The sequence below is a fragment of the Panthera pardus genome, unplaced genomic scaffold (assembly GCF_024362965.1).
Source record: "Panthera pardus isolate Hobbes unplaced genomic scaffold, ASM2436296v1 HiC_scaffold_6, whole genome shotgun sequence".
Lineage (NCBI taxonomy): Eukaryota > Metazoa > Chordata > Mammalia > Carnivora > Felidae > Panthera > Panthera pardus.
Window position 1 is genome coordinate 14402024 of NW_026526991.1, and position 12419 is coordinate 14414442.

Below are 12419 nucleotides of genomic sequence, written 5' to 3' on the forward strand. Positions count from 1 at the left end.
TAGTTCCTGCTGTTCCTGCAAAACAAACAAAAGTCCCTCCATCCAAGCCACTTCTGTGGCCACTTTTCTAGCCTTATCTATCCAGGGACTGTGAAAGGGACACAGAACCGTGGGAGAGGCACCTTCTCCAGCCAGCCAGGACCCAGTCTCTGGTGTTCCTGCCACCACACCAGCCATCTACATAGAGTGGGCACCTCATCCTGGGCAGCCCCAACTCATCCCCATCTAGAAGAGGAAGGGTCGTAAAGCCCAAGATGTCTGGTCTCCATTAGCTTTACTTGTCCTGGGTCTCAGGGTGATAAACTGAGTCATTACTTTACTTTGACTTGGTGGTTTTGAGGGTCTCTTTCATAGCCAAAGAACATTAGAAATTTTTCTTTATTTTTCTCTATTTATGCCCTAAAATGATAACAATAATAACAATAACAACAACAGTAATAATAATAATTTCTTCCTCCTAGAAGATGATGTTTACTTAAAACCTCAGATCATTCTGGCTCTCTTCATACTTTTTTTTAACTTTTCTCTCTTTTTTAAAAAATTATTTAAATTCAAGTTAGTTAAAACACAGTATTGTACTGGTTTCAGGAGTAGAACCCAGTGATTCATCACTTACATATGACACCCAGTGCTCATCCCAACAAGTGCCCTCCTTAGTACGCATCACCCATTTAGCCCATCCCCCACCCACCTCCCCTGCAGCAACCCTCAGTTTATTCTCTGTCTTTAAGAGTCTCTTATGGTTTGCCTCACTCTCTGTTTTTATCTTATTTTTCCTTCCCTTCCCTTATGTTCATCTGTTTTGTTTCTTAAATTGCATATATGAGTGAAATTATATGACATACTTTTAATGACAACTTCCCCAAATTAATAAGTAAAGCATTCTTCAAATATTAACCCTTCATTCCACTTCAGTCCAAGGAAGGGTCGTTTGCCTTAGAATATCAAGAGTAAATGAAATTTGAAAAGGTTTTGAAGAACTGCATGACTAAGAAGGAATTAGCCTTAGCATTTAGTAACTGGGTGACCTTGGACAAGCACAACCTTTCCCAGACTTGATGTTTTCCATCTGAAAAAATGGGTGGATACCTACTCTTAAGGTTGCTGGGTGGATGAAAGACACAGGATCTGTGAAGTGCTTGCACCTAGTAGGGTCTGGGAGATGTCTCTTCCTTCCTATGTAGTGCAGTTCTCCTCTTTCTAGAGTTCCCGAGATTCAGAAAGCCTGGGTCCTCTCCCCAAGTGGCTGGCTCCTCTCTGAAGTCTGAACCTTTTTATTTTCCTTAGGTCACAAAGCCCAGTGTGGAGTGTAATTGTGTGTGTGTGTGTGTGTGTGTGTGTGTGTGTGTGTGTGTGTGTGTATGAGAGAGAGAGAGAGAGAGAGAGAGAGAGAATAGATCTGGCTTCTTTGAAAATGGCTTCTTTGCTAAAACCACAACCTCAGATCTGATACCAAAAGAATCTGCTGGCATTGGTCCCTGTCAAAACAATTTGGAGATATCCAGAGACTGTCCTCCAGGGCTGGCAGCGGGCCCCCAAGCTGAGCCTCACTCTTGAATTCCCAACAGTCTCAGGAGGCAGGCCCCCAACACTCTATGGCACAGCCCCATTCCTCTATGCAAAGGAGGCTGGAGAGAAGGGCTTGGCATTCTGAAGCAAAATTCTCTCTCTATTGCCCGCCTCCTGCAGAAACCACACACACACACACACACACACACACACACACACACACCAATATTCAGAAGGCTCTTGGCACTGCCTGCCCCTTCCTGAGCTGGACCGAGCTGCTGGAGCAGGATCTAGCCAGCCAAGGCTGCCTTCTTCATTCCCAGCCCCCTCCTCTCCCTCCTCCAGAGTCAAGGTTTTGTCAGGAGTTTCAGGGGCAATGACTGGTGGGGAGGGGGCCACAGACATCCTGGCTGCTGCCAAGTCCTTTTCTTTCCCCCACAGTATGTTTTATAAGCCAGCATGTAGTTTATTCTTCTCCTAAACACTTCACTAGGGTGCAGGGCCTGGAGTTGCCATAGAAACACCTTTTAACTCCTCCCCACCCAGAAAGCAGTGCCAATCCCCAGGGTTTGGGGGGAGAAAGGCAAAAAGAGACACCTGTGGATGAGGAGAAAAGAGAGGGAAGACCATGGGGGGTTCTTTAGACAGGGCCAAGTCAGGCATGCGGCGCCCTTTGCCCGGCAACGTGGCAGCCGGCCACAAAGAGAAAACAGCCAGGAAGGTTCTGGAAGAGGAAGCTGGTGGTCTGGCTTGAGCGTCTTTAATGGGCTACAGCGTTGATTAGTGGGGTTGTAAGGGTCAAGAAGGATGGGGAGCTTCTACACATCTCCTTCACTGAGAGGACAGGCAGAGCTGCAACCCAGACTGGAAACCAGAAAGGCCACAAGCAAGAAAAAACTGGGAGCCACCTACTGGACACCGGCAGAGTAGTGTAAGGCAGTGGAGGTCAACAAGCAAGCAGCCCACATCCACACCTCCCATTTTTAAAAGCATTATCTCATCCCCACCACTAGTGCAGTGCACCAAAGCTAGGCAGGACGATTTGGAGTGGTGCCAGCATATCGAAGATTTTTTGTTTCTTTTTTATTTTTGCTACCACAATGTTCTGGTATGTGGGTACTTCCTGGCAACTTAGCTTTTTCTCTGGGCAGTTTTTTGAGGGAGGAGATTTCTTGAAGAAATCCAGAGAAATCACAAGAAACTTTCTGCATCAGCCCGGACCCACAGCAGGAAATCTAAACAATAAACAGAGTCCATCGGCACAGCCATTAAAAGCAGGGTCTCCTTGCTGCTCTTTCCACTGTTTTCTGGTGAACTTGCAGGGTGAAAACCCAAAAGCCAAGGGCAAGGGGGAGGCATGAGGTTCCCCTCTCCCTGAACACCAAAAAATCCAAGTGAACACACCCAAACCATTGTCAAGCAGAAGAGGACGCCCTGACTCCACCTGTCAGCCTCCTGGACTCCTCACTAACCCAAACCAGACCCCACCAGTGGCAGCAACAGTGGCTTCCAACACTACCCAGGTGGGAATGTCACCAAAGGGGTGAGGATGGAGGAGGGACAGGCCAAGTGGAATTTGGGTGGGGGCGGTCAGAGGAGAAAGAGGAAAACCTTCCAGGTCTCAGGCAGCCCGAAAGAATCCTTCAGGCAATCCACAAACCAAGGGGCCAGCCAGATTCCCCGGGGAATGGGAAGGGTGCACAGCATGGGCCCCAGGAAACTCTAACAAGGGTGACCCCAGGTCACATAAACACCCATGCCTGCCAACTGGACTGACCTTCTGGTCACCACAGCCACCTCCTTGACTTCTCCTAGGCTCAGCGGGGCCCACCAGCAGTGCCCCTCCCAACTCTAGCTGCCTCCCTTGCCAGGCTCCTGTCTCCTCCCCCTCCGCCCCTGCAGCACACTTGTGGAGGCCCTCACCCAGGACCCAGTGGAAAATTTTCCTTCTTCTTTATGACTTAAAACACACACGCTCCATTCTTCACCTCTGAATCGACACAGGCAGAGGGCAGCTAGACTGTGCCCCACCCCATCCCAGCCCAAGTATACACACACACACACACACACACACACACACACACACACACAGCAGGGGCCACTGGACTTGCATGCTTTATGAGCTGGAAAGGAGAAGAGAGATGTTTTCCAGCTGCTACTCCACCTCTGGCCATCCAAACACAAGTGTCCCAAAACACTCCCAAACAAGTTCTCCCAGGACACTCGAAAGGCCCTGGATAGAAACTGGTTCTACTTACTGAGTCTCTAACCAAGACACTAACTCCAGTTTGGAATCATCACCATGATGTGACCCTTGGCATCTTTGTTCTTTTGATGACAAATCTGTTTCCCACTGCTCCTTCTCCCCCTCCCCACACACAGTCAAGGGGGAAAAAAAATAGCCTTCCTGTGAATTCTCACAGCTATGTGATAAGTGATCCCTCACACACGCCGCCTCCTGCTTGCTATCAACACTCTCAAATACAGTTCCTCCAGGGAAGGGTCAACCCCACAGCTTTCTTCTCATTTTCCCCCCTTAAATCCACTGAAACTTGGCAGTCCAAGATGCTCGGTTAGCAGTTGCTTGGGAAGTGGGAGACTGCGTTGGGTCTCAGTGAAAGGAATGAACTTCATGGGTGCAGGAGAAAACGCAAACTCAGAAAACTTCAAGATTCTCCTGCAACTTTGTGCACATGGCTGGCAACTTTTTTTCAAACTATTGAACATCCCAATACTTTAGTTGGTTGGCATTCCAAGTTTTAGGAATCCTCTCCCACCCTTCTCCCCCAGCACTGCCTCTCGTGATAGTGAAAAAGGGAAATGTTCCAGATGTCAAAAGGACCAACAGGAGAGCAAAGGCTGCAAGGGGTTCCCTCAGCCACCGCGGGTTTTCTCTGCAGGGCATCTGCGCCTTCAGCCATGCCAGGTCCTCCGACCGAAAAAACTGGGTTTTGCCACCCCACCCCAAGCTCAGGCAGAGAAAAGGAGCCGGGCTCGCCATGCCACCCGGAGCTGCGCCGGGGTCAGGACTGCAGCGCGAGAGCGGGCACCGCGGGGGCTCTGGCGGGGACACCCGGAGCGCTTACCGATGTCAGAGTTGCAGAAGGCGTCCTGGGGGTGGCTGGGCGAGCATGTGCACGCCTCGGCGCCCCAGTCCCCCAGGCTCCAGCTGCCCAGGAGCACGACTAGCCCGAGCCAGGGAGTCATCGCCGCTGCCGCTGCTGAGGCTGCTGCTCGCCTCTCCAAAGTTGAAGCGCGCGCCGCTGGAGGGGCCGCTGCAGCCCGAGCTCGCCTGCCCGGCCGTGCGGGGCAACTTTGACCTCGGGCGCGCTGCCCTCGGAGTGCCCACCGCACGGGATGGGGTGCAGCGAGGCTGCCTCGGAGCTGGCGCACGACTCTGCGGGCCGGCGGTCTCTCCGCGAAGGAGCAGGAGCTGGGGCGGAGCAGAAGGAGGAGAAGCCGTCTGAGCGCCCGCCCGCTGCCCGCTCTGCGCCGCTGCCGGGCGGCCGAGTGATATAGCGCGGGTCCCCCGGGCACCCCCTCTCGGGCACTCGGGGCCCGCCCCCACCGACCAATGGCAGAGCCGCATTACCTCATCGGCCCTCCGAAGGGGGCGGGGCCGGGGGCGCGGGCCGACGGGGCGGGGCCGCCCCGGACCGTTCAGATCCTTATAGGGAATAATGCGGCTGTGGGCACAGGAGTGGGTGAACCGGAACGCGCTCGGGACCTACGCTTCGCGGAGGGGCCCCCGGAGCGTCGCTCGCGTGTCCCATCTCTCTGGTACCCTGACCACACACCCACCCTTCTCTCTGCGCACTTCTGATCCAAACCACGGTCGACTGCCACCAACCCGTCCTCGAGTCAGAGGCGGTCCTGGCCTTGGAGACCCTGACTGTGCCTGGTGGAAAGGAAAAAGGCCAAATTCTCCGCCTTCTCTGGAGAGAGCAGGGTCAGAGGGGAAAGAGCCAGCTGGCGACCTACGCCCCCACCCCCAACTTTCCTGGATGTGAGGAAGCCATCTGCCCTTTGGAGCTGGCTATAATGTACTGTGGTTTCTCCAGGCTCACCCAGAGTAAACCGTGAAGGCATTCAACAAACACTGTTCTGGATGTTGGAATGAACAAAACAGATTCCTTGCTTGCATGAAAGTTGCAGGCAATGCATCAGTGAATTCACGAATGCATTGGGTAATGTTCTATGGTGATAGTACCATGAAGAAACAAAACTTAGTAATGGGTTAGAAATCACTGGGGAGGCACCGCTTTCTATGTGCCAGTAAGAGAAGGTATCTCTAAGGAGGTGACGTTCTAGCTGAGATGTGAGCAGGGAAAAAGGAGTGGGAGGAACTCCTGTGGAAATCTGGGAGGAGAGGACACCAGTCAAGGAGAACAGCAAGTGCAAAGGCCCTGAGTTTATTTGAAAAGCAGTGAGTAGAAAGGGCAGGAGGAATGGTAACCCCACCAAGGCCAGACAAGTCTCCATCCTTCAGAAAGGAATTTGGGGGTGAACTGATCCCACCCTGCGGTAACACCAGATTCTGGAGAGCTATCCAGGATCCTAGACTACTAGCTGTAATGGATAATTGCTGATAACGAATACTATAACTATCCTGATTATTGAGTAACATCTTGATTCTGCCTTATATTTTCCATGCCACACCTTGTTATCTCTCACAAAATTTCTTTTAGATAGGAAAAGCACAAAGTATTATTGACACTTTCCAGATGAGGAAACTGGCACAGAACGGTGGCATGACTTGGCAACCAGCCAGGAACTCAGTTCATTCATTTGCACCGAAAGAAAGGTTTGATTTCCCTGGACTTCAGCAGTAACTAGCTGTCACCACGCAGATGCCCTTTTGCAGCTGGAGTCTTCTATCTTTCTCTTCGTGCTCCCTCTCTCCCTTTCTCTCCTAACTCATTCTGTTTAGAAAGACACTTGAATGTTTTGGCTATAGAAATGCTGAAAATTTGGAACAAAATAAGGACCGGGAATACTCCTCAGAAATGCAAGTTCAACTTCTTTCTCAGAAACCCTATTACATCTCAGAGAAGTGATACTGGGATGACAGAAGCAGAAAATTTCATTGAAAATGGTATTTCCAAGAACATTTTTTAAACTCCTTCATCCCCTCCCCCTTAAGAATTGTAGCTATAAAGAAGGAATCGAGTTTTCTACATTTTTCTGCCTTATCCCCTCCCCAACTTTTAAGCCCCTTCCCACCTTAACTCTAGCCATGGCCTGGCCCAGATAGATCTTTCCCCTCTTTCGATGTTTACCTCAGCACTTGGCTTACAGTTTCATGGAATATAATTGTATCATTTCCCCCAAGCACACTAAAATATTTTGAGACCTGAGATATTTGGCCACACTGTTTTTTAGCCCTCTGAACACAATAGGGTCCCGGGAGACTTTGGTGGGGGTGTGGCCAGCAGCCCATTGAGTCTGGAGCAGTGGACACTCCAGAGTCCACTCCAAGGATCCAGGTTGAATAAGGGCATACTTGATGGGATTTGAGAGTTTTACTGAACCTTGCATGATGCCAGTCATGTGGAAGGTTTTAGAAGCCTTTCCAGACCAAGTCCACTTTGGATAAGCATCTTATGTGATAAAGGCCCTCTCTTCTCTTTTTTTTTTCTTGTCACTTTACGGTTTTGTCCAAAATGCCAATATTTTCTCCAAGGGAAGGCTTCCCTCGAACACGAGTATCAGGCAGGTAACTTTTGTTGAACTTCAAGCAGTAGGTTCCTTATAGGAAGAATCTGAAGCATTTGATTATGGCAGCTACTTAATTACGTAAGCACCAGGAGTAATCTGATTGTTTTTCCAGCTGAAAGGTAATGAAATTGCCTTTTGGTTTATTTCCTCCTGCTCCCTATCCTAAGCTGGTTCACACAGCCTTTGGAGTTCAGCTTCCCTTTCATTCAGGAAGTTGCCCATAATGTCGAACTCCAGGGAACTCCCCTCAGCCCACCCATGAGAATTCAGCTCAGTCCTCTCCCCGAGGAAGAGGTGCCTTACTGCTAGGGTCAGCCCCGTCAGCAAGCAGACCTCACAGGCATCAATCTAGATATCATGGTGTCCATAGACCTACGTACTAATATGTAAGAATTACTTTTTCAAGACTGTTTTATAAGCTAGATGGAGTGGACCTGCGGCTGGTGGTAACAATGACCATACGGGCTCACCTACTTTCTCTTGACAGCAAAGAACAGTGATAGATTTGTAAACCTTAAAAGAACTGCAAAAGTCTCGAAATCTCTCTGGCCTATCTTCAAACTTACCAAGCTTACCTGATATCCCCTTTCCTGGAACTTTTCCAGGGAAGGTGGGTCCACGTCCACCCCCTTAAATCAAGTTACAGGATGCTGGAATCTATGAGAAGTCTCTCACAGACATTTAGAGGTCCTATAAAAGGACCCAAGAGACTATCCATCCTAATTTTATAGGTGGGGAAGGTAAGGTGATTCAGACAGGTGAAAAAACCGCCCAACCTATCACGGTCAGCTAGTGGCACAGCCAGAATTGGGTTGCAGCTGCCTAATTCCTTACCTGGCTCTCTCCCACACACTCATGGGTCTCAGTTCCCCCAATCTGCAGCACATGACCTAATGCTTACACCCCAGTCATCGAAACTCCAACCACTCGTGGTCCTGAATCTGCATTTCAGATCTGTAGATGAGTTTCTTTCAGAGTCTCAGAGACTCTTTGCACAGTCTGTAACATGTGGAGAATTCCTCCTGCCACGTGCACTGGCTAAATGGTTCTCTATTATGATAATAATCATCTCTGAGCCAATCAGAATGCATACCGCTCTGTTCTCCCCAGAGGTTTATGTCTTGTGTGTTTATTTTTTTTCTTTCTGTATTATTATTTAATACTTTTTGAAAACATTCCAAACATATTACTGCAAAGAAATGCATGAAACTTTATTTCTGGGGGACAAAGAGAGGCTGGGTGGAAGAAAAAAAAAAAAAGAAAATGATGTGAGATTGGTTCCAAAAGTCACTACAGAAGGACAGGTGTGTGTGTGGACAAGTCACGTCACCTGTCCAGACCTCAATTTGTGTGTTTATTGGATGAGAGCTGTAACTTAATGGTCCCCAAGGTCCCCCTTGGCTCAAAAAGTCTAAGATCTCTTGGGAAACTCTCAAGGACAAGGAAGGGAAGATAGATCTTGCCATTTAAACAGGTTTGAGACAAATCAAATGTGCCCAAGACTGAAGCACAACCATCAATCTCTCAGTCAACACTTATTGAGTTCCTATTCTGTGCTCTCCTTCAAGACTCAGGCTGAAAACAAAGATGGTGATGGTGAAGTCATAGGAGAGACCGAAGCTCTTGTTTCTGACAGGGCCCCGTGTAAACTACTTGTTTATCTGTCTGTTTACCTCTTAGATGTTAAGCATGAAAAGGTCAGGAAAGTCAGGAAATATGTCTCTTATTGTCTCTATACCTTATTTTCAAAATTCATTGAACCACTGTTGCAGTTGAAATGTCACCTCCTCCAGAAAGCCTTCTGTAATCTCCCCTCCCCAGTCTTCATCAATCAAGTGCAGTGTATCCCCACAGCACCCTGTGCTTTCTTTCACACCAGTTAGCTGACTACAGTGTGATTGTTTACCATCTGTTTCCCTTCCAGGATAGAGGAAGCCCCTTGAAGACAGTGTTAATAACCAAGACGTCAGCAAGTATTGGTTGAATGAGTCAAAATGCTTGGCCCCACCAACCCCTTCCCACTTTTCAGATAGGCAGGTGGTAGCTCCTTGGAGAGTTCACAGAGCCCTATCCCTCCGGCCAGTGCTAGGGGGCGCTGTAGGCCAGAGAACACCCATTCCATAAGCCCGCAGTCTCTGCCAGTCTCTGAGAAGGCGGGAGAGGCAGTTCCACACTAGTCACTCACCTTGAGTGGGTGAAGCTAACCCCTCCCGTCTACAAGGGCCACAAAGCTGTCAGTCAGCATCCCGTCTGGGTCCGCAGCTGCCCTGCTCCTCCACCCCCGAGCTGACCACATGTCAACCCAAGGGAGATGTGCTCTCAGAGAGCTACATACTTGTGAATCATGGGTTTGGAGAGATCGGGAAGATCTGGGAACACAGCAGACAATGCCACGATCCCACTCTCTCGGGGCAAAGCTAGCCTCTGAAAATTAAACCGGGAGAAGGTGCTGACAAGACACGTGTCGTTTCTGTTGCCTCATAGGGAAACACCTCTTTTCTTCCCTTCCCTTTCCCCTCTAGACCCTAGCCACAGTGCCTTCCCCCAAACCCACAGACCTCATCTGAAAGTCATTACATTCAAAATAGCCTTTTCCAAGCAACAGACAGCCCTGGTCCACCCATCACCATGAGCCCTGGCCAGACCCTCAGTGGGGTTGCTGCCCAGCACTGGGAATTATGAACCTGAGATGGTAAGCACTTCTGGTTCTCTGTGTCTGGCACCGGCCGGGAGTAAACACCTTTTCTTATTTCCATCTGGAGCCAATTTCATGGCAGTAAAGTTGCACAGCGCCTCTTACCCCCGCTCCCCACTAGTCCTGTCATGGAGCAAAGACCCCCTCAGTAAGAGTCTCTGACTGCATTCACCTGAATCCTCAGCTTTTCACATTTCTTTCCACCCCCAGCTACTCCAGGGATTTTTAAGCCAGAAAACACATGTGTGCTATAGAGACATTTTGTGCCCCATGTTTTCTGGTGGTGAGAGCTGGGGAACAGAGTTAATATTCTAGCTCTTGCTTTTAAAAATTATTTTTTATTTTTTTGAAATGACTATGTGCTTGCTCGGTCAATTATTTCTGTGAAAGGTAATATTAAGTGGAGGGAGACCTTCTCCTCCTCGACCCTGTCTTAATGTCTTCCTTATGCCAGTGGAGTTCATGTGTTTTTCCTTTAAAAATGAGTAGCTCCTTTGTGGTTTCTTTGAAGGTTGCATGTGCAGCTTCACAGAGAAGACGCATGTGAGTGTCTCTGCCGGGTTCTCTCATGGCTTGGAGGGAATGGGGTGGACGTATGGCCAGTCTTCTGTCCGACGGGGCTGGAGATTCAATTTCTGGAAAGGCACTTGAGCTCTCCTCAGCAGAACCTGCTAGAACTGAAAACGACCCATCCTGTGTGGCGGGGAGGATCCAAAGAGCATTTGACGCCATTGACCACATCCTTCTTCAAACTTGGCTGCTGAGATTCCAGTCTCTCTGGGTTTTCGATTTCCACCTCTCCAACTGTACCTTTCTCAGTCTTCTTGGCAGACCCTTTGGACTCTTCTTGTCACTAAAATGTAGGTGTTTCCCAATTTTCTGTCCCTGGCTGCCTTCCCTTCCCTTTTAGCCTCCACACTCTCCCTGGCTAACTCTCCCCCCTGGGTTTAGCTACCAGTCTCCTGTGTGCACAGGAGTGGACACTGCAAGCAGCAATATCCCTCTGAGTTCCAGTCTATATCCAGCTTCCCCCTTGGATAATTTCATTTGGAGGTCCCGTCACCTCCTCAGACTCCACTGTCTTTTCCCTGCTATAGTGTTACCCATCCCTGCTAAGGGCACCACCTTTAACCAAGTCCTATAAATTCTCACTCCACATATCTCTTCTTACCCTCTCTTTCTCCCCATGCCCACCATTTCTGCCTTGGATCAGGCCTATATAGATTCTTTCCTGACAATTTCAATAGTCGCATAATTGGTCACCCTCTCTAGAGTCTTTCTCTGTCAAATGCAACTTATGCCCTGCTGCTTGTGTAAAGTTTTTCTGATATAAATCTGAAATCATGATGTCCTTTGCTTAAAATGATTATTTGTTTCCATGGATTAAACTCCAAAAGAAAGGCATACAAGGCCCTCTGCTGTGATCTGGCTCTTCCCAGGGCCCCAGAGTGGAAAAACCATTCCTGTAGAACACAGTGTGATTGCAACAGCAGACCCTGCTAGCTTATCTCTCCAAACCTATGCCCTCATTCCCATCTCCCAACCCAACATGAAGTTCCAGCTATCCATTTCCTGCCTCTGAGCTTATTCACACTATGCTCTTTGCCTGGAATCCACCTTCCACTCATGTTTTCCTCCACCCTTCTCCATCTCTTCTGTAAGGATTCTCTTATCTTTCAGGATTCACCTAGAGTCACCACCTCATGGATGTTTTTCTGAGTCTCTCTTCCTGAACAGAATTGACCACCCCTCCTTGGCCTCTCCCCCCTCATTCCTTTCCCAGATTTACCCAATGCTTCCCACACTCTGTTGCCCCTAGTGGTTAATATGTCTTTCTCTCAAAAATCTAGCACAGAATCTGCATAAGCACTTACTAAATATTGAAAGAATAAACTAACCATTGAATGGCAGGGAAACAAAGAGGGAGGTGATCAGAATATTTCCTTTACAAACTTACCATTACAGAGGTTCTGGAATGTAGCTTCTTAAATACAGAAACTCAATTAGATTCAGTTCCCAGACTTGATCAGTCCCAGGGATACTATGATTCATAAGAGACCAGTAAGCCGGTCACAATTCCATTGTCTTTGCTTCCAATGAAATATTTAATTGTGACATAGGTTAGCACATTTATATCAATGTGCCCCCCCATGTTTTCCTCCTTAGAACCATAGAGAGCTTTGTGTGAGGCTAGTTTCTCATCAGAATGTTGCTTTGGTGTATATGGAGTCAGAACACAGGGACTGAGGTCATCATAAGTAAAGTCTTTCAGTTGAAATGCTGTAGAACTCTCCTGACCAAGGCAAAGGCTTTTCTAAGAGAGTAATGTTGCTCACAGTCACTAGCAAGAGCCCCTCTCATAGCAATGCCAGATACACACTGCCAACTTTGGACTCTTTGGTCTTCCCATTTCTCTGCTCCAAACAGGCCACTCTTCTCTTCTTTCACCCAGACTTTTTTCTTCACTGGGGATATTATAATCCGTTTGGTTTCTGTG

General features: G+C 48.6%; 2 protein-coding genes across 3 annotated transcripts in view; one reads left to right on the plus strand and one right to left on the minus strand.

The window, feature by feature from the left end:
* TIMP3 (TIMP metallopeptidase inhibitor 3) overlaps positions 1-5012 on the minus strand; it is a 59362-nt gene extending 54350 nt beyond the window's left edge. The window contains exon 1 of the mRNA XM_019446716.2: positions 4596-5012. Coding sequence (XP_019302261.1) covers positions 4596-4716 — 121 coding nt within the window. The 5' untranslated portion in view covers positions 4717-5012. The remainder of the gene's footprint in view (positions 1-4595) is intronic.
* SYN3 (synapsin III) overlaps positions 1-12419 on the plus strand; it is a 466097-nt gene that overhangs the window by 213770 nt on the left and 239908 nt on the right. The gene's annotated exons all lie outside the window — the stretch shown is intronic.